The 18,604-nt window shown below is 57.3% G+C and overlaps 1 protein-coding gene across 15 annotated transcripts in view; it reads left to right on the top strand.

Annotated features, from left to right (window-relative positions):
- The window catches only part of TSC2 (TSC complex subunit 2), a 39,702-nt gene that overhangs the window by 547 nt on the left and 20,551 nt on the right, over positions 1–18,604 (top strand). For 8 of the 15 annotated variants that reach the window (XM_024350041.3, XM_024350038.3, XM_024350039.3 and 5 more), the window contains exons 2-16: positions 131–297; positions 1,941–2,027; positions 5,188–5,298; positions 6,143–6,287; positions 7,249–7,366; positions 8,043–8,091; positions 8,491–8,616; positions 8,952–9,025; positions 10,532–10,658; positions 12,446–12,589; positions 13,648–13,785; positions 14,274–14,377; positions 14,749–14,830; positions 16,048–16,203; positions 17,284–17,400. In XM_024350041.3, the coding sequence (XP_024205809.1) occupies positions 160–297; positions 1,941–2,027; positions 5,188–5,298; positions 6,143–6,287; positions 7,249–7,366; positions 8,043–8,091; positions 8,491–8,616; positions 8,952–9,025; positions 10,532–10,658; positions 12,446–12,589; positions 13,648–13,785; positions 14,274–14,377; positions 14,749–14,830; positions 16,048–16,203; positions 17,284–17,400 (1,716 nt within the window). In that variant the 5' untranslated portion in view covers positions 131–159. Of the gene's footprint in view, positions 1–130; positions 298–408; positions 569–1,940; positions 2,028–5,187; positions 5,299–6,142; positions 6,288–7,248; positions 7,367–8,042; positions 8,092–8,490; positions 8,617–8,951; positions 9,026–10,531; positions 10,659–12,445; positions 12,590–13,647; positions 13,786–14,273; positions 14,378–14,748; positions 14,831–16,047; positions 16,204–17,283; positions 17,401–18,604 lie in introns of all 15 variants that reach the window. The other 7 variants (XM_054668705.2, XM_024350040.2, XM_054668704.2 and 4 more) reach the window with 2 other exon arrangements.

Below are 18,604 nucleotides of genomic sequence, written 5' to 3'. Positions count from 1 at the left end.
TCTCCCAGGGAATGTGGGAGGAAAGGTTATGCCCACCAGAGACCCAGGGTCCTGACGGCTGGAGGTCCGCAGTGGGGAAGGTGGGCAGAGGTGTTGCTCAGATGTCCCCATTCCTGTTTCGTTTGCACAGAGGGGTTTTTTGGTGCGTCCTGGTCCACCATGGCCAAACCAACAAGCAAAGATTCAGGCTTGAAGGAGAAGTTTAAGATTCTGTTGGGACTGGGAACACCGAGGCCAAATCCCAGGTCTGCAGAGGGTAAACAGACGGAGTTTATCATCACCGCGGAAATACTGAGAGTGAGTGAGCTACCTGTGTCTTTGCTAGGCTAGAGGGAAGTGTGGAGAAGGCTGGGTTTTGTCTTGCACCAGGTTCTGTGGGAGATGGGTTGCTGGCAACTGTCTGCACAGGAATGCTGTCCAGTACTTGGAGGCCGACATGTCCTTCCTCAGGAGACTTCGAAAGTCAGGATCTTGGTGACCTGGTTCAGGCACACTTGAGTTACTATTCAGATGTTGATGAAAGAAAGCCCATTTTATAGATGAGGCTTGAGTATCATCATCTTCACAGGTAAGGATATGACCAGGTGTTATATGATAACATGTGAGTTCCTGGGAGAAGTAGGTTCTTTATTTTATATATTTTTTGAGACTGAGTCTTGCTCTGTTGCCTAGGCTGGAGTGCAGTGGCACAATCTCTGCTCGCTGCTACCTCTGCCTCCCAGTTTCAAGTGGTTCTCCTGCCTCAGCCTCCTGAGTAGCTGGGACTACATACACGTGCCACCACACCCATTTAATTTTTGTATTTTTAGTAGAGACGGAGTTTCACTATCTTGGCCAGGCTGGTCTTGAACTGCTGACCTCAGGTGATCTGCCCGCTTTGGCCTCCCAAAGTGCTGGGATTACAGGCATGAGCCATCGCACGTGGGCTAGGTCCTTATCTTTTATGTGTGTTTGTGTCTTTGTCACACATGCCTGGCATTGTGTTTTGCCCATGAGTAAATGCTGAATTTTTGCACTTGTAAAGTTTTCTACTTAGAAACAACTAAAACGTTCATCAACTGATGAATAAAATATAGTCCATTCTGGCTGGGTGCGGTGGCTCACGCCTGTCATCCCAGCACTTTGGGAGGCCAAGGCGGGTGGATCACCTGAGGTCAGGAGTTTGAGACCAGCCTAGCCAACATGGCGAAACCCCGTCTCTACTAAAAATACCAAAAATTAGCAGGGCATAGTGGTGGGCGCCTGTAATTCCAGCTACTCGGGGGGCTGAGACGAGAATTGCTTGAACCCGGGAGGCGGAGGTTTCAGTGAGCCGTGATCGCGCCACTGCACTCCATCCTGGGGAAGAAGAGCAAAACTCCGTCTAAAAAAAAATTGTGCAGTTTGAAATTGTATTTCATGTTATGTTTTATCTCAATACAACATTTGCAGTTGTGAAAAAAAATTGCACATTCTCAACTCCTCGGGATGGAGCGGTAAAGCCCCTCAGTAAATCTTTTTTTTTTTTTTTTTTGAGACCGAGTTTCGCTCTTGTCACCCAGGCTGGAGCTCAGGGGCGCGATCTCGGCTCACTGCAACCTCCGCCTCCTGGGTTCAAGGGATTCTCCTGCCTCACTCTCCCGAGTAGCTGGGATTATAGACGCCCACCACCACGCCCAGCAAATTTTTTGTATTTTTAGTAGAGACAGGGTTTCATCATGTTGGGCAGGCTGGTCTCAAACTCCTGACCTCTGGTGATCCACCTGCCTTGGCCTCCCAAAGTGCAGGGATTACAGGCCTGAGCCACCGCGGCTGGTCAAGTGAATCTTGATTCCAGAAAGATCTGTTTTAAGTCTCTAGTCTGGAAAATGCAGTGGGAGTCTTTAGGTGGTTTGTGACTTGCAGTTAAGGAGACCGTGGCCTGAGCACTGGCCCCTTTTTCTTTTTTCATCTCTCTCCAGGAACTGAGCATGGAATGTGGCCTCAACAATCGCATCCGGATGATAGGGCAGATTTGTGAAGTCGCAAAAACCAAGAAATTTGAAGAGGTAGGTTTATCCAGTTGAGCTACTAGAGAGAGGCACGTAGACTATTCAGAGCCTCAGTTTGCTTTTTTTAGGAGCATGGTTGACAGCTGACTGCTGATGATCTGGTTTGCACTTTTTTCTTTTTTTTTTGAGATGGAGTCTTGCTCTGTCACCCAGGCTGGCACAATCTTGGCTCACTGCAGCCTCTGCCTCCTGGGTTCAAGCAATTCTCCCGCCTCAGCCTCCCGAGTAGCTGGGATTACAGGCACGCGCCACCACACCCGGCTAATTTTTGTATTTTTAGTAGAGACGGGGTTTCGCCATGTTGGCCAGGCTGGTCTTGAACTCCTGACCTCGTGAACCATCTGCCTCAGCCTCCCAAAGTGCTGGGATTACAGGCGTGAGCCACTGCGCCCAGCCAGTTTGCACTGTTTTAGGGGAATTTAGCTTTCATCGTAGTGATGGGGAAGCTACTGGAAATGCCCCGAATACAACCTTGAGGGACCAATCAAGCGTGGAAATGGGGAGCAAAGGGATTAGGCTTTTCTAGCAACACCAGAAAGGATTTCTATGCCGAGCGGGGGTGCGGGGGCTTATGCCTGTAATCCTAGGACTTTGGGAGGCCGAGGTGGGTGGATCACGAGGTCAGGAGTTCAAGACCACTCTGGCCAACATGGCGAAACCCCGTCTGTACTAAAAGATGATGAGCCGGGCATGGTGGCACATGCCTGTAATCCCAGCTACTTGGGAGGCTGAGGCAGGAGAATCGCTTGAACCTGGGAGGCACAGGTTGCAGTGAGCCGAGATCGCCCCACTGCACTCCAGTCTGGGTGACGGAGCAAGACTCTGTCTCAAAAAAAAAAAAAAAAAAAAAAAAAGGCTGGGCGCGGTGGCTCACACCTGTAATCCCAGCACTTTGGGAGGCCGAGGCGGATGGTTCACGAGGTCAGGAGTTCGAGACCAGCCTGGCCAACATGGCGAAACCCCGTCTCTACTAAAAATACAAAAATTAGCCGGGTGTGGTGGCGCATGCCTGTAATCCCAGCTACTTGGGAGGCTGAGGCAGGAGAATCGCTTGAACCCGGGAGGCACAGGTTGCAGTGAGCCGAGATTGCCCCACTGCACTCCAGTCTGGGTGACGGAGCAAGACTCTGTCTCAAAAAAAAAAAAAAAGGAACAGTTTGTAGTGGCTGATAGAAACGCATGCTCACTGGCTCTCTCCTGTTACAAGTTCAGGCCAAGAAAAATCAAGAAAGGGTTTGTTCCACAGAGAACAATCCTAGGCACGCTGGTCTTGGTGCCATTTTGGGAGGGTGACTGGTCGGTGGTATTGGGCGACCTCACGGACATAGAAATATTTATTTTGGGCAAACATTGCCAGACTTTCCTGATGACTTGTGGACAGGACAGGAAGTGGTCATTTTGGGAGTGCAGGTTGCTGGTAGAGCACCTGAGGGCTCTGCCCTTGCCTTGCCCAGCATTTGTGTGTGGGAGAGCAGTGAGACCTGGACCTCTCATGCTCAGATCTGCTAAGAGGAGAGTGGTTGCTACCTCTGCAGCAGCTCATCTGAAACATGCTGGCCGCATGCTACCAAAGATAAGTGTAAAGAACAGGTGTTCTTAGCCGGGCGCAGTGGTTCATGCCTGTAATCCCAGCACTTTGGGAGGCCAAGGTGGATGGATCACCTGAGGTGAGGAGTTCGAGACCAGCCTGGCCAATGTGGCAAAACCCTGTTTCTACTAAAGATACAAAAATTAGCTGGGCATGGTGTCGGGCACCTGTAATCCCAGCTACTTGGGAGGCTGAGGGAGGAGAATCGCTTAAACTCAGGAGGCAGAGGTTGTGGTGAGCTGAGATTGTGCCATTGCACTGCAGCCTGGGCAACAGAGCAAGACTGTCTCAGAAAACAAAAAAAAGAACAAGCGTCCTGCATCCTGTTCTGAAAGTTGTTTGTGTGGGTACGGGGCAGCCTGTGAGTGGATAAATAGGCCTCCGAGGCTGGGATGGTCCCGGGCCCTGTGTCCACGGATCTTTGCAGCTCAGGTTGCAACGGTAAGAGTATTGTCAATGAGACAAAGGAGGTGAGAGTGCCAGTTGTCTGAATTGGTTGGGATGTTGGTCAGATGACATCTAAAAGAACACGGCCATTTTGTTATTATTTGGTTAGAGACAAGGTCTCACTCTGTCACCCAGGCCGGGGTGCAGTGTCACAATCATGGCTCACTACAGCCTCAACCTGCCGGGCTCACGTGATCCTCCTACTTTAGCCTCTCAAGTAGCTGGGACTACAGGCATGCAGCACCATGCCTGGCTAAGTTTTGTATTTTTTGTCGTGACAGAGTCTCACTGTGTTGCCCAGGCTAGTCTGAAAGTCCTGGGCTGACGTGACCCTCTCCCCTCTGCCACCCAAAGTGCTGAGATTACAGGTGTGAGCCACTGCACTTGGCCAGAACACGGCCATTTTAGTTCCCCTCCTTAGAGGAGTAAGGCCAGGAATGAGCCTGTGGTCTGAAAGCCGTGGCTGTTGGTTAATGTGGAGAAGGGAAGGTGGTGAGAGCCAGCCCCAACCCCTGCCGAGTGAGACTGATTCTGGCAGCTTTAGGGAGCAGGGATGAGCCCCTCACAGGCTGGGTGGTAGTTAGAGGAGGCAGATTTCAGAAGGCCACGCAGCGCTCTTTCTCAGCAGGTCAGGCAGGCAGCAGAGGTCGGGCAGGGGCATGGGGTCGAGGGCCCGATGCTGGTGTGTTCACCAGAGGAGAGCCACAAGCAGGGATTCTGGGTCAGGTGCAGGCCTAGGGCTTAGTGTGCACTTGTGATTCTGAGACTGTCCCATGACTTCCTGCCAGCATTCCGGCAGCTCTAGTGGGACTCCCTCCTGGTCCAGGTGAGGCCACCATTGCTGCCCTGGCTTGCTGCTGTCCTCTCAGCCCCCAGTCTGTCACCTGGTGGGAGTTAAAGGGACCTGCTGGGGTTTGAGGCAGCTCTGAGCCGTTCCCTGTACGAAGCCTGTGGTCATCTCAGGCTGCAGGAGACACAGGAGATACGAGCTTTGGAGGTGGGGCTCTCAGTCACAAGCCCCCGTTGTTCCTCCCTGTCCTCCGCTCACGGCACTGCTCCAGTTGCCGGGGCCAGGGTTCTTGGAGAGCACATCCTCACCGCTGTCCCCTCTGCTGGTGACAGCACGCAGTGGAAGCACTCTGGAAGGCGGTCGCGGATCTGTTGCAGCCGGAGCGGCCGCTGGAGGCCCGGCACGCGGTGCTGGCTCTGCTGAAGGCCATCGTGCAGGGGCAGGTAAGGCCCAGGGCGACGCTGGGATGGGTGATGTCAGGCCGCCCACTGACTTGTCCTGTCCCTGCTGGGCCGTGTTTGGACTCCTGCCTCGGTGAGTTGCTGGGCACAGGGTCTAGGGGCTGATGGGCTCTGGAGCTGGACGGCCTGTGGGGTCTCCTGGTATCATGAGGTCTGTGTGACCGTAGGCACTGCCTCCTCGCCTGTAAACAGATGGTCACTGCACCTTCCTCTTATGGGATGTTCTGGGGATCATATGAGGCAGTTCTCGCAGAGTGCTGAGATCGTACCTGGCAGCTGGTGTGGGGCTACGGTGTTGTTTTGCCCTTGCACCCTTTCGGGGCCACTCCCCTGCTCACTGCATTCCAGCTGTGCTGGTCTTGGCTGACCCTGAACACCCAGGCCTCTTGGTGTTCCTGCCTCCCCTGGTCGGCCACTTCTACTCCTTCATGTCCCAGCTGCTCAGAAGGGCCGTCCACTCTCACAGGCTCTCCTGGGTTTCCCCCACTCAGGCCTTGTCCTCAGTCTCTGAGCACAAGGCTGTCTGCCCTGCACCGAGTGCAGGGGTCGGGCAGGAGCTGTGTCATCCCCTGCTCTGCGCCACCCGCTGTGCCAGGTCCCGACACACAGCAGTTGCTCCCCATATGCCGCTCTGCGGTCGGCCGGTGCATCCGGCCCCCTGCCCTGTACAACGCTGATGCTGCAGACCTGTCTCTTGCAGGGCGCCTCTGTGGGAAGGAGAGGGGTCCAGGGCTAGAGTCCGGGTGCCCCTGCACTTCAGGGACTTCTTGGCAGCCGTGTGGGCGACACTGGCAGGCTCTGCTGATCCTGTGGCTTTTGTCTTTAGGGCGAGCGTTTGGGGGTCCTCAGAGCCCTCTTCTTTAAGGTCATCAAGGATTACCCTTCCAACGAAGACCTTCACGAAAGGCTGGAGGTTTTCAAGGCCCTCACAGACAATGGGAGACACATCACCTACTTGGAGGAAGAGCTGGGTGGGTGCCACCTTGGGTTGGAGGTTTCTCTGGTCTTGACGATCAAGTGTAACCTGGGATGGGAAGGACCTGGGGCTGGGGAGGGGCTGCCGTTCTCAGGGATGGCCTGCAGCGGGTATGCCCACCCTGCTTCATGCACCTGGGCTCACATGCGTGGCCGGAGTGCCCCCGAGGCACGTGTTAAAAATGCAGAGTCCTGGCCTTCACCCCAGACCTGCTGACTGTGAGTCTCTGGGGCTTGGGGCCTCCGAACACCTCTGCAACGGCAGGAGCTGGGCGAGTTCTGTCACTGGGAGGTGGTGCTGCTGACTTGGTCTCAGCCGGAGCGTACTGGTCCCGTCTTCCTCCTCCTTTCTCCACTTTGTGGACCTTCCTCCTGCCATCCTGCGGTGGGAGGTTTCCATTAGTTTTGGGTCTCTGTGTCATGATTCTGGGAAGTAGAGAAAGAGGAGGAAGAGATCGGTCTGACTCTGGCTCTGCTGTTCTGTCGCCCAGAAAAGGGCCTCAGTGGCTGGGCTGCCTGCAGGACAGGTGCCGGCCAGGTGCCTAACATCAGGTTTCCTGTCTGAGGTGACGTGGCCGGCAGCCAAGTGTGCACACGTCTCCTCCAAGCCGCTCTCTGCTGGGGGTGGGGAACGCCCAGGAGTCTGGTGATGTCGGCGTCTCCCAGCCTCGGGTTGGGCCCTGAGTGTACGGCATACACACTTCTGCTGCCGCCTCGGCACAGACCCTCTGTGCAGCCCCAGGGGTGGTAGATCCTAGTGTCCGTGCGTAGCCGGCCTGCCTGGGCTCCCCTGAGCCTCTTCGGGCCCAGTGCGTGGTCTGTCTGTTGCTGCCGGGGGACTGATGATGGGGTTTCTGGCAGTGACGGGTTTGGACACACTGTCCTGCGTGGGGAGGGGGAGGTGAGTGGGAGATGTAGATTTGGCGTCCTCGCAAACCGCCGCCGCTTCTCCCACAGCTGACTTTGTCCTGCAGTGGATGGATGTTGGCTTGTCCTCGGAATTCCTTCTGGTGCTGGTGAACTTGGTCAAATTCAATAGCTGTTACCTGGACGAGTACATCGCAAGGATGGTTCAGTAAGAAAAGAATTGAGATCCTGTTCTGATAATGGTCCTAAGTTCAGCTCCGCAGTGAATAAATTGAAACCACCAAAAAAATAGAGGTTGGGCTGGGCACAATGGCTCACGCCTGTAATCTCAGCACTTTGGGAGGCCGAGGCAGGCGGATCACGAGGTCAGGAGTTCGAGACCAGCCTGGCCAACATGGTGAAACCCTGTCTCTACTAAAAATACAAAAATTAGCCGGGCATGGTGGTGGGAGCCTGTAATCCCAGCCACTCAGGAGGCTGAGGCAGGAGAATTGCTTGAAACCGGAAGGCAGAGGTTGCAGTGAGCGGAGATCGTGCCACTGCACTCCAGCCTGGGTGAAAGAGCAAAACTCCATCTCAAAAAAAAAAAAAAAAAGAGAAGTACGTAGCTATCTTCTGTTTAGCTCTCATCTGATGTCTTGGTTATCTTTTTGTTGTTGTTTGTTTAGAATGTTGCATGAGCTCTGTCTCACTCATGCTGAACACCCAGCACCGAGAGCAGTGGCTGGCGCACAGCAGGCACCTGAGTGCTTGTTGGGTGGGTGGGACCCCCAGGGAGGACGAGCCATGCGTGTTATTGACGTCATAGAGTGACTAGACCACAGCCCGTGGTGGCTCGGCCATCCAGGCAGTGCTGCCGGGACTGAGCTCGGTGCTCCCTGCAGGATGATCTGTCTGCTGTGCGTCCGGACTGCGTCCTCTGTGGACATAGAGGTCAGTGCCTCCCCTCCCCAGGGCCGGCCCATTTCACCCTGGTTTCTCTGAGGCTGGGGCTTGGGGGTTGAGCCCTGTGTGCCACCTGCTGGCTGTGTAGCCCTGGGCAAGCTGCTCGGTCTCTCTGAGCCTCAGGAGTCCCCCATGTAAGTCAGGATAGCTGGGCGCCTCCATGTGGAGATGTAGCTCAGGGTGGATGACAGCATCAATGACCCACAGTGACAGGGACGTCAGGTGCTTCCCACATGCCCGCTTGCCCTGTGGCTTGGAGAGAGGGTGCCATGGCAGCGGGGAGAGGTGGCAGCGCAGGCTGAAGGAGGTGGGAAGGAAGCCTGGGTGTCCTCTCCTGTGGGGAGGAGCTGGGGTAGGACGGGCGTGAGCCGTCTCCCTCTCCACCAGGTCTCCCTGCAGGTGCTGGACGCCGTGGTCTGCTACAACTGCCTGCCGGCTGAGAGCCTCCCGCTGTTCATCGTTACCCTCTGTCGCACCATCAACGTCAAGGAGCTCTGCGAGCCTTGCTGGAAGGTGGGGTTTCTGAAACTGCTCTGGAAGGTTCCTGAGAGCACATGGATGGGACAAGGGCCATCTTGTCTCCCATGAATGGTTGTCTGATTCTTGGGGTGGCCAGACAATGGCCTGTTGAGGGACGGCCAGTGTCATTTTCCCAGGCAGTTGAGCTGAGGTCAGGGTTTTGGTGGCATTTTGAGAACCCTGCTGCCTCTGTCTTTGGGAGGAGATGGTGGCGAGCTGGCCGGACCTTGGGTGGCTATAGGGCAGCAGCCAGGCGGGGCCAGCAGCGGGACTGGGGCTGGGGGCAGGGCTTGTGCCTGCCCGCCCCTGACACGCATTGTGTCTCGCAGCTGATGCGGAACCTCCTTGGCACCCACCTGGGCCACAGCGCCATCTACAACATGTGCCACCTCATGGAGGACAGGTGAGTGTGGTGGGTGGGGCGCAGGGCAGTGGAGGCCAGCACAGCCCTCGAGGCAGCCCCAGTGTCCCTTGCCAAGCACACACTGGCTTAGAGAGTCCTTGTCCTTTCGGGCAGCTGTTCCAGAGGCTCTCACTATAGCGAGGCCCATGACTTCTAGGATGCAGCCCCTGTCCTCTCCTTCCTCTGTCAGTTCAACAGAATATCAACACCCAGCTCAGTGCCTGCCCCATGCTCGGACGTCCTCCAGCGGTGCTCCCCAACTACTTAGCCTGTTACAAGGCGAGGCTTGAGGTCTTGGCTTGACGTTGCCCTTGCCCTCACCCCCACAGCCAGGCTGTGGCCACTTTTGTTGCTTTAGCCATTAGAGATGGCTCAGCTCTGCCCACACCCTGGCCTCCCACCCATGCTGCCAGCTCCCCCTCCTGCTCTCCTGTATCCATCCGCGCCTCCTGAAGCCCACTCCATGCAGCACCCGGGTGGCCTTTTTCTGACACAGATATGTCGGTGTCACCCTTTGCCGGAAGCCAGGTGGTTCCCAGCGCCCTTGGGATGTAGGCTTCTCCTATGGAACCAGGCCCTGGGGCCAGCCCTGCCTCAGCCCTGCATCTCTCCCAGCCCTGGCTCGGCCCCTGCATCTCTCCCAGCCCTGCCTCGGCCCCTGCATCTCTCGAGCCCTGCCTCGGCCCCTGCATCTCTCCCAGCCCTGCCTCGGCCCCTGCATCTCTCCCAGCCCTGCCTCGGCCCCTGCATCTCTCCCAGCCCTGCCTCGGCCCCTGCATCTCTCCCAGCCCTGCCTCGGCCCCTGCATCTCTCCCAGCCCTGCCTCGGCCCCTGCATCTCTCCCAGCCCTGCCTCGGCCCCTGCATCTCTCCCAGCCCTGCCTCGGCCCCTGCATCTCTCCCAGCCCTGCCTCGGCCCCTGCATCTCTCCCAGCCCTGCCTCGGCCCCTGCATCTCTCCCAGCCCTGCCTCGGCCCCTGCATCTCTCCTTTCCTCCATCTTGCCTTCTCCCCTCCACCAAGGGCTTGTGCATGCCCTGATTCCTCTTGCCAGCAGGTTCTTCCACCTTTGCCGAGTTACTCTGTTTACTGAGGTCTTAGCGTGGTCACTGACTCCCCCACCTCCCTGAGTAGTTTTTGCTGTGGCTTTCCTTCTTGGCTGTGATTGGAGGAAGAGATTTTGCGTTTACCTGGGAGATTATGTGGCTGGCGCCTGTCTCCCCCAGACTGCGAGGCTGTGGGCCATCCCTCTTGCCTGCTTCCTGTCCCTGGCATGACCTGTAGCTCACAGCGTGGTCAGCAGTGATGGGCTGCCGCCTGTGCGCAGGAGTGAACAAGAGTGTTACTGCTGGCCTCTGTTCCCTGCCCTTCCCCAGCGGTGCTCCTGCACCCCCCCAAGCACAGGGACCTCTGGGGCTGCTGCAGGAGCCTCGGCAACCTCACACATCCATGGCGGACCCTGGGCCAGGGCCCTGCTCACATTCCGTCTCTCTGGGGAACACTTTTAGAGCCTACATGGAGGACGCGCCCCTGCTGAGAGGAGCTGTGTTTTTTGTGGGCATGGCTCTCTGGGGAGCCCACCGGCTCTATTCTCTCAGGAACTCGCCGACATCTGTGTTGCCATCATTTTACCAGGTAAGGCGGTTTCTGTGCGCAGTGAGCTGGCAGGAACGGGAGAGCTCCCCTCACGCCTGCCCACCCATCCCACTGGGGGTCCTGCTGCGGGGGCTGCAGTGGCATTTCTAGGCCTTTCCAGGCAGTTGCTTTGCAGCTGGGGGTGAGGTTTGGGGCCCTGTGTAGGCTTTAGTCTTTTTTTTTTTTTTGAGAAGGAGTTCTGCTCTTTCTGCTTGGCTGACTGCAATCTCCGCCTCCCGGATTCAAGTGATTCTATTGCCTCAGCCTCCTGAGTAGCTGGGATTACAGGTGCCTGGTACCATGCCTGGCTAATTTTGTGTTTTTAGTGGAGACGGGGTTTCGCCATGTTGGCCAGGCTGGTCTCGAATTCCTGACCTCAAGTGATCCACCCACCTCAGACTCCCAAAGTGCTAGGATTACAGGTGTGAGCCACCATGCTTGGCCAAAGGCTTTTTTCTCTCTCTTTTTTTTTTTTTTTTTGAGACGGAGTTTTACTCTTGTTGCCCAGGCTGGAGTGCAATGGTGCGATCTCGGCTCACTGCAACCTCTGCCTCCCCAGTTCAAGCCATTCTGCCTCAGCCTCCTGAGTAGCTGGGATTACAGGTGCCTGCCACAGTGCCTGGCTAATGGTTTTTTTTTTTTTTTTTAATGAGACAGAGTTTCGCTCTTATTGCCCAGGCTGGAGTGCAATGGCGCGATCTTGGCTCAGTGCAACCTCCGCCTCCCAGGTTCAAGCCATTCTCCTGCCTCAGCCTCCTGAGTAGCTGGGATTATAGGCATGGGCCACTACACACAGCTAATTTTGTATTTTTAGTAGAGACGGGGTTTCTCCACATTGGTCAGGCTGGTCTCAAACTCCCGACCTCAGGTGATCCGCCAGCCTCAGCCTCCCAAAGTGCTGGAATTATAGGTATGAGTCACTGTGCCCGGCCAAGGCTAATGTTTTGTATTTTTATTAGAGGTGGGGTTTCACCATGTTGGTCAGGCTGGTCTTGAACTCCTGACCTCAGGTGATCCACCTGCCTTGGTCTCCCAAAGTGCTGAGATTATAGGCATGAGCCACTGCGCCCAGCCCAAAGGCTTTATTCTCAAGCAAACCTTACATCTTGCGAGTTTCACCTTCTGGAGTTGGCAGTGGAGGGGTGAACGCCGCCTCGGGGGTAGCCGTTCTCTTGCTGTTGGCGGCTCTGTTTTGTCAAGTGCTGATCTTGTCCTGTCTCTGCAATGACGCCGTGGCACAGACGCTGGTGGTACAGCTTCAGTTTCCGCAGTGCCCCGTGATGACAGCGCTTTTTGTGTCCGTCCTCGTTCTGTGCTCACAGCTCCCTGGAGGGTGGGGCGATCACGTCGTCCTGGTTTTATAGTGATGAGCTGCGGTGTGGGTCACAGGGCTTTCCTGATCCTCTGCTCTTCCTGCTACCCCCCTCCCCGTAGGGGCGGTGGGGGGATGTTGTCTTTGTGCACAGCTTGCAGCCGAACTCAGGGCAGCTTTCAGTTGCTGCTGGGCTGGCCCACCGGGTGCCCAGGATTCAGTTGCTGGTCTGTCCGAGTCAGGGACTTTGCAGGCAGGCATGGGGGTGGGGCCCGTCTGGGTCCTGACCGTGCTGGAGCATGTAGAAACCCCTCCTGGGCGCCCCACCTGCTGTTTCTGCGGCCCCTGATACACGTGTGGTGGGCACTGCGGGCTCAGGCGTGCTACTCCCGGTCCCAAGGGTGACTGGGAGGGCGTCCCACAGCAAGCAAGCAAGCAGCTCTGACCCTGTGTGCTGGCTGGGCTCTTGTTCCAGGCCATGGCATGTCCGAACGAGGTGGTGTCCTATGAGATCGTCCTGTCCATCACCAGGCTCATCAAGAAGTATAGGAAGGAGCTCCAGGTGGTGGCGTGGGACATTCTGCTGAACATCATCGAACGGCTCCTTCAGCAGCTCCAGGTGGGGTGGGGGCAGGAGCTCCGGGGAGCACCGGGACCCCAGACAGGCAGGCTCAGCCCACTCGGAAGATGGTACCTTGGGCCCCATCTCTGGGGGTCCCGCAGAGACTGCCAGAACCGTGTTCTCTGGTGATTCGCAGTGGTGCTCATCCACCTTCCACCGGAGACAGGTCTGATTTTTCCAGACGTGGTGCATCGTTTAGGCCCCAGACAGGAATATGCAGTAGGTGAGCCGGGGCTGGGCCAGTGCTGCCCACAGTCCGCAGAGTGACCTGCAGGCCGCCTTCGTGGCCCGAGTGGGCCCCGGCACAGTTCCCAGAGGGATGCTAGTGTGGCTTCCGCATGACTTTGGAGGACCGCATTAGTCGAGTCTGTTAACCACAGCTTTAAGGAGGACTCCACAGCCACACGGGCTCATCAGCACAGGGGCCCTGGGGAGGCGAGGCTAGTATCCAGCAGCCTCAGGGCTGTGCCTTTTCCTGGAGCCTGGGGCGGGTGATGTACAGGAGGCCAGGCAGCAGAAGGGAGGCCGGGACTTCGCCCGGACTTAGCAGGGACTGAAGTCCTCTCAGAGCCTGTCGCTGGGCCAGAGCATTGCCCCCGACCGCTGGTGGCAATGGCAGAGGCCATAGCCTGGGGCTTCTAAAAGAGGCTGGACCTGGGAGAGGCAAGAAAGGCTTGTAGTTGTGGCTACTCTTGGCCCTCCTGCCCGAGCTTCCTTCTTGGCCCAGCTGCATGGGCACAGCCAAGATTCCTTGGGGGGTGGGGTACGGGCAGGAACAGCAGCTGCCATCACAGCCACTGTGGCCCCTTGAGAGGATCTGGGGGGTGTCCTGGGCCACGTGGGTCAGGGTGGCCCCTGGAGAGGATCTGGGGGGTGTCTCAACCCATGAGGCCCGGAGCGGCCTCAGAGGGCTGGGGGCGTCTGTCCCCATGCGGCCCAGAGCGGCCTGAGAGGGCTGAGGGCGTCTCCATGTGGTGGGTGTGTAGCGAGGCCTCTGGTGCCAAGTCCAGGTGGGGAGTGGAAGTCAGCCTGTGTCATCGTGCCTGGTACTGCAGACCTTGGACAGCCCGGAGCTCAGGACCATCGTCCATGACCTGTTGACCACGGTGGAGGAGCTGTGTGACCAGAACGAGTTCCACGGGTCTCAGGAGAGATACTTTGAACTGGTGGAGAGATGTGCGGACCAGAGGCCTGTGAGACTCCCTCCTGGGTGGGGCCTTTGGGCTTTGGCTGGTGGGGAGGGGCCGGGTGCTGGGTGAAGTGCAGCTTTCTGAGCCTCAGAAGCCAAGGGCCAGGTGGGCGCCTGCTTTCCAGGTTTCTGCACTCGTCAGGGAAGGCTGGCGGGCACAGCACGTGTTTGCTAACAAGCTCGGGGCTAGCCCACCCATCAGTTTCCTCCCACCTGTGTGGAGCAAGCTTCCATCCGGCTCTGTAGAGTCCTGTGGCTCCCAGGCGGCCGCAGTCATTTTGCCAGGAACACTCAGCTTAGGGCCCGGGCTTTTCCATGGGTTTGGACACAAGTCTTCCCCGCTGCCAGGAGTGCCTTTGTGTCTGGGCTGTGGGCTGCAGGCTGTGAGGCGGCTGGGCTCTGACAGCAAACCAGCCTCTCGACCAGCAGCCCAGTGTGGAGAAGGAGAGCGCCCGAGGGGCAGAGGGGCAACACCGGCTCTTCTTTTGACAGGAGTCCTCCCTTCTGAACCTGATCTCCTATAGAGCGCAGTCCATCCACCCGGCCAAGGACGGCTGGATTCAGAACCTGCAGGCGCTGATGGAGAGATTCTTCAGGTAGGGGGTCCTCTGTAGCCTTGCCTGGCACCTGGAGCCTGGCCCTGTCTCTGTCTGGGGCCCACCCGGGCTGGGTCTCAGGATGCCCGATGATCAGGGCCCTCCTCTCTGCCTCTGGAGAGCCCTGGCTCTGGGTGAGCAGGTGCTAGCTTGCTTTCCAGTCCAGCAGGACAGGTCCTCTCATGACGCCACCGGGCTCCCTCTTTTGGGGGGTAGTCTGGAGAGATGCTCCCTGGGAAGCAGAGCTCTGTGCCCTGTGTGCCTGGCTGCGGGAGGACCCAGAGTCGGGCTGGCCTGCGCCAGGCAGACAGGCTGGTGTGGGGCTGTGGCCGGGCACTCTCCACCCGCCCCAGCAGGCTGCCGTCCCGCAGGAGCGAGTCCCGAGGCGCCGTGCGCATCAAGGTGCTGGACGTGCTGTCCTTTGTGCTGCTCATCAACAGGCAGTTCTATGAGGTGCGTGTCCAGGCGGCCGCAGCTGGGGGCTCAGGGCTGTTTCTCCGTGGGGCGGGCTGTCTCCGTTGTGCACGTGCTCCTGCAGAGCCGGGCTCTGCCTGGGACTTCGGTCCTGCCGGACCCTCTGCAGCCCCCAGCGTGGTCTGTTTACCCCTGTTCATTCACTGGCTTGCTCGTCCTGGGTGCCTCTGCCAGGCCTTGACACGTGGCCAAGTAGCAAGGAAGGCACAGTGCCTGCCCTCAGGGAGCTCCGGCCGGTTTTCACCCAACACAGGAGCCTCTTAAAAATTCTGTGTGAGTTCGTTTCAACCAGTCTTGCATGGGGACATTGTCTTCCGTTTCTGTCATGACGTTCACCCTGTGCACCTGCGTGATCGCCAGCCCTGCCTGGTCTCTCCTCTGCGGGCTCTCCCTCTCCACTCCCTCCTCTGGGAGCTCTGTGGCCCCAGGCCCACCTTCCTTGAGAGACATTTGTGTGCCTGCCAGTCATACCCCTTTCCCAGGAGGCGCAGCTTAGGCTCTGAGGCTGTCCCTTCCCACCGCACTCCTCCCTGCAGCCTCGCAGTCCTGCCCTCCTGAGAGCTGCCCACTCTGCTCCTCTCCCCAGCGTCCACTGTCCTTGAATTGCCCTTTGCTGGGCATTGCGATCCCGCATTCTGTCTGAGGGAGCTAAGGGCCTCCCGGAAGTTCCTCTGGGTCCTCTGGCTTCTCCCATCAGGGCTGGTCTTGTCCTGGTCTCTGTTCCTGTGGAACTTTTTACCTGCTTCTGTGAAAACTCACGCTGTCCTCAGCACAGCACGCACACACACGCGTATTCACGCATGCACAGGCACACACGTGCACATGCCCATGCGTGCACACAGCCACACACACCCTCACGCACACACGCGCAGCACCATGTGGGAGGGGTTCTCGGCTGTGACAGTGAAGGGCAGGGCCTCACCTCGGCTGCTCCTTGTGTCGTGGGCCCCGTGTCTGTGCCTGGCCACCCTGCGGTGCTCACCAGCCTTCTGAACGAGGAGCTGGACAGGATCCCTGGAAGGGGCCCTGGGGTCTCTGAGTCGCGCTCAGCGGGTGCTTGTGCTCCCTGCCCAGCTGTGCTGAAGTCCCGAGGGACATGTCCGCTGCTTGCGGGTCGGTTCCTGAGGAATTGGAAGTGTCACGAGATGTGGCCCTCGTTGGGCTGGCGCTCATTGGCCTCCCTTGTGCCTGTGCAGGAGGAGCTGATTAACTCAGTGGTCATCTCGCAGCTCTCCCACATCCCCGAGGATAAAGACCACCAGGTCCGAAAGCTGGCCACCCAGTTGCTGGTGGACCTGGCAGAGGGCTGCCACACACACCACTTCAACAGCCTGCTGGACATCATCGAGAAGGTGAGAGCCGTTGCACCCAGGGCCGGGTGCTAGGGTGCCAGAGCTCCATGGGCAGAAATGGCCTCTGGGCCCTCTGTCCTCTTCTTCGAGTGACCGGATGGCTGTGTCCGTAGGTGAGGCTCCCCTCCCTGCAGGGTGGGTGTCCCGAGGCCTGTGCAGGGCCTGCCACTGCTGGATTTGTGTCCTGACTGAAAGTCCTGGACATGGGTGTCCTGTCACACTCTGGGACAGCTGGGCTGGGCCTCCTGGACCGACGCTGGAGCCCAGACCTGGGGCTGGGGCTTTGGCCTGCCGTCCTCCCTGCCCAGCCAACAGCTTTGCTCTTTGATTTTCAGATGCATTTTGGTTTCTGCACAGTCACTCGGGTATAAAGGGCATCTTTGCTTTTGAGCAATAAAGATGAAGGCCGGGCACAGTGGCTCACGCCTGTAATCCCAGCATTTTGGGAGGCTGAGGCAGGTGGATTGCTTGAGTTCAGGAGTTCAAGACCAGCCTGGCCAACATGGTGAAATCCTGTCTCTACTAAAAATATAAAAATTAGCTGCACGTGGTGGCGGGCACCTGCAATCCCAGCTGCTCGGGAGGTTGAGGCAGGAGAATCGCTTGAACCTAGGAGGTGAAGGTTGCAGTGAGCCAAGATTCTGCCACTGCACTCCAGCCTGGACGACAGAGCAAGACTCTGTCTCAAAAAGAAAAAAAAAAAGGGCCGGGCACAGTGGCTCATGCCTGTAATCCCAGCACTTTGGGAGGCCAAGGCAGGCGGATCACGAGGTCAGGAGATCAAGACCATCCTGGCTAACACGGTGAAACCCCGTCTCTACTAAAAATACAAAAAATTAGCTGGGCGTGGTGGCGGGCGCCTGTAGTCCTAGCTACTGGGGAGGCTGAGGCAGGAGAATGGCGTGAACCTGGGAGGCGGAGCTTGTAGTGAGCTGAGATTGTGCCACCGCACTCCAGCCTGGGCGACAGAGCAAGACTCGATCTCAAAAAAAAAAAAAGGTGTTTATGGTAGAAGGTGTTCTCACAGCTACTGACTCAGAGCCATGAGCCTGTGTGTAAGTCCTGGCCTTCTCTTCAAAGGTGATGGCCCGCTCCCTCTCCCCACCCCCGGAGCTGGAAGAAAGGGATGTGGCCGCATACTCGGCCTCCTTGGAGGATGTGAAGACAGCCGTCCTGGGGCTTCTGGTCATCCTTCAGGTGGGTGTTCTGCACGAGGCCTCTGCTCCCGGGGCGCGCATGGCTAGCGTCCACCAGCTGCATCTGCGCTGTGTTGGAGTCTGTTCCCCAGCGGGACCCACACCCTCCCTGGATTTGCTGAGGGTGCGGTGGTCCCAGCAGGCAGCAGGACCTTCCTCCTGCTCTTGTGGAGGGATGGATGCGAGAGGCCCTGTTGTACGCCCTGACCAGAGCCTGTCTCTGTGCTCGTGAGTCAGGGCCGGAACCATGTACCATCCTCAGCGTGGCGCTTGCCCTCGTCACCCAGCACAGCACCTGGGAAGTAAGGGTGGCCCTCCATTCCTGCCCTGCAGTCCGTTTAATATTTGCAGCTGTTTTGTTGAGATTTAATTTACATATCATGCAATTTACCCATTCACAGTGAACAGTTCAATGGTTTTCAGTAAATTCACAGAGCTCTGCAGCCATCCCCACAGTCAGCTTGAGAACCTCCTGAGCATACCAGTAGCACACGCTCCCATCCCCCGTTGCTCCCGTACCCCCGGGTACCATCAAGCTGCTTCCTGTCTCTGTGGATTTACCTACTCTCAACATTTCATGGAAGTGGAATCACACAAAATTCATCCATAAGATGTTGGATGGTAGAACAGTTTCCTGTCTGCTGACTGGATTGTTCCACCCAGCGCCATGTGTCCAGGCCCGTCCAGGTTGTGGCAGCTGTTGGTGCTGCCCTCCTTTTCATGGCTGAGTAGTATTCCATCATCTGGAAGGAGCACATTTTGTCTGTCTGTTCCTCCATTGGTGGACATTTGGCCTGTATCCGCCTTGCAGCTGCGGTGAGTGGTGCTGCTGTGAACCTTCTCCTACGAGGGCTCCGCCGGGCCTGCATTTTCACTTTTGGGTCTGCACCTAGGAGTGAATTGTTGGGCCCTAGGTTTAGTCTGCATTTGGTGTTTCAGGGCGATACCAGGCTGTTTTCCACTGGTGCTGTGCCATTTTCCATCCACTCGAGCAGCATGTAAGGGTCCTGATTTATCTTTTTTTTTTTTTTTTGATACAGTCTCACTCTGTCGCCCAGGCTGGAGTGGAGTGCAGTGGCGCGATCTTGGCTCACTGCAACCTTCGCCTCTTGGGTTCAGGCGATTCTCCTACCTCAGCCTCCTGAGTATCTCGGATTACAGGCACCTGCCAACACGCTCGGCTAATTTTTTGTATTATTAGTAGA

The sequence above is a fragment of the Pan troglodytes genome, chromosome 18, assembly GCF_028858775.2.
Source record: "Pan troglodytes isolate AG18354 chromosome 18, NHGRI_mPanTro3-v2.0_pri, whole genome shotgun sequence".
NCBI lineage: Eukaryota > Metazoa > Chordata > Mammalia > Primates > Hominidae > Pan > Pan troglodytes.
The sequence above is the reverse complement of the archived record's forward strand: the minus strand, read 5'-3'. Positions and strand labels throughout refer to the sequence as shown.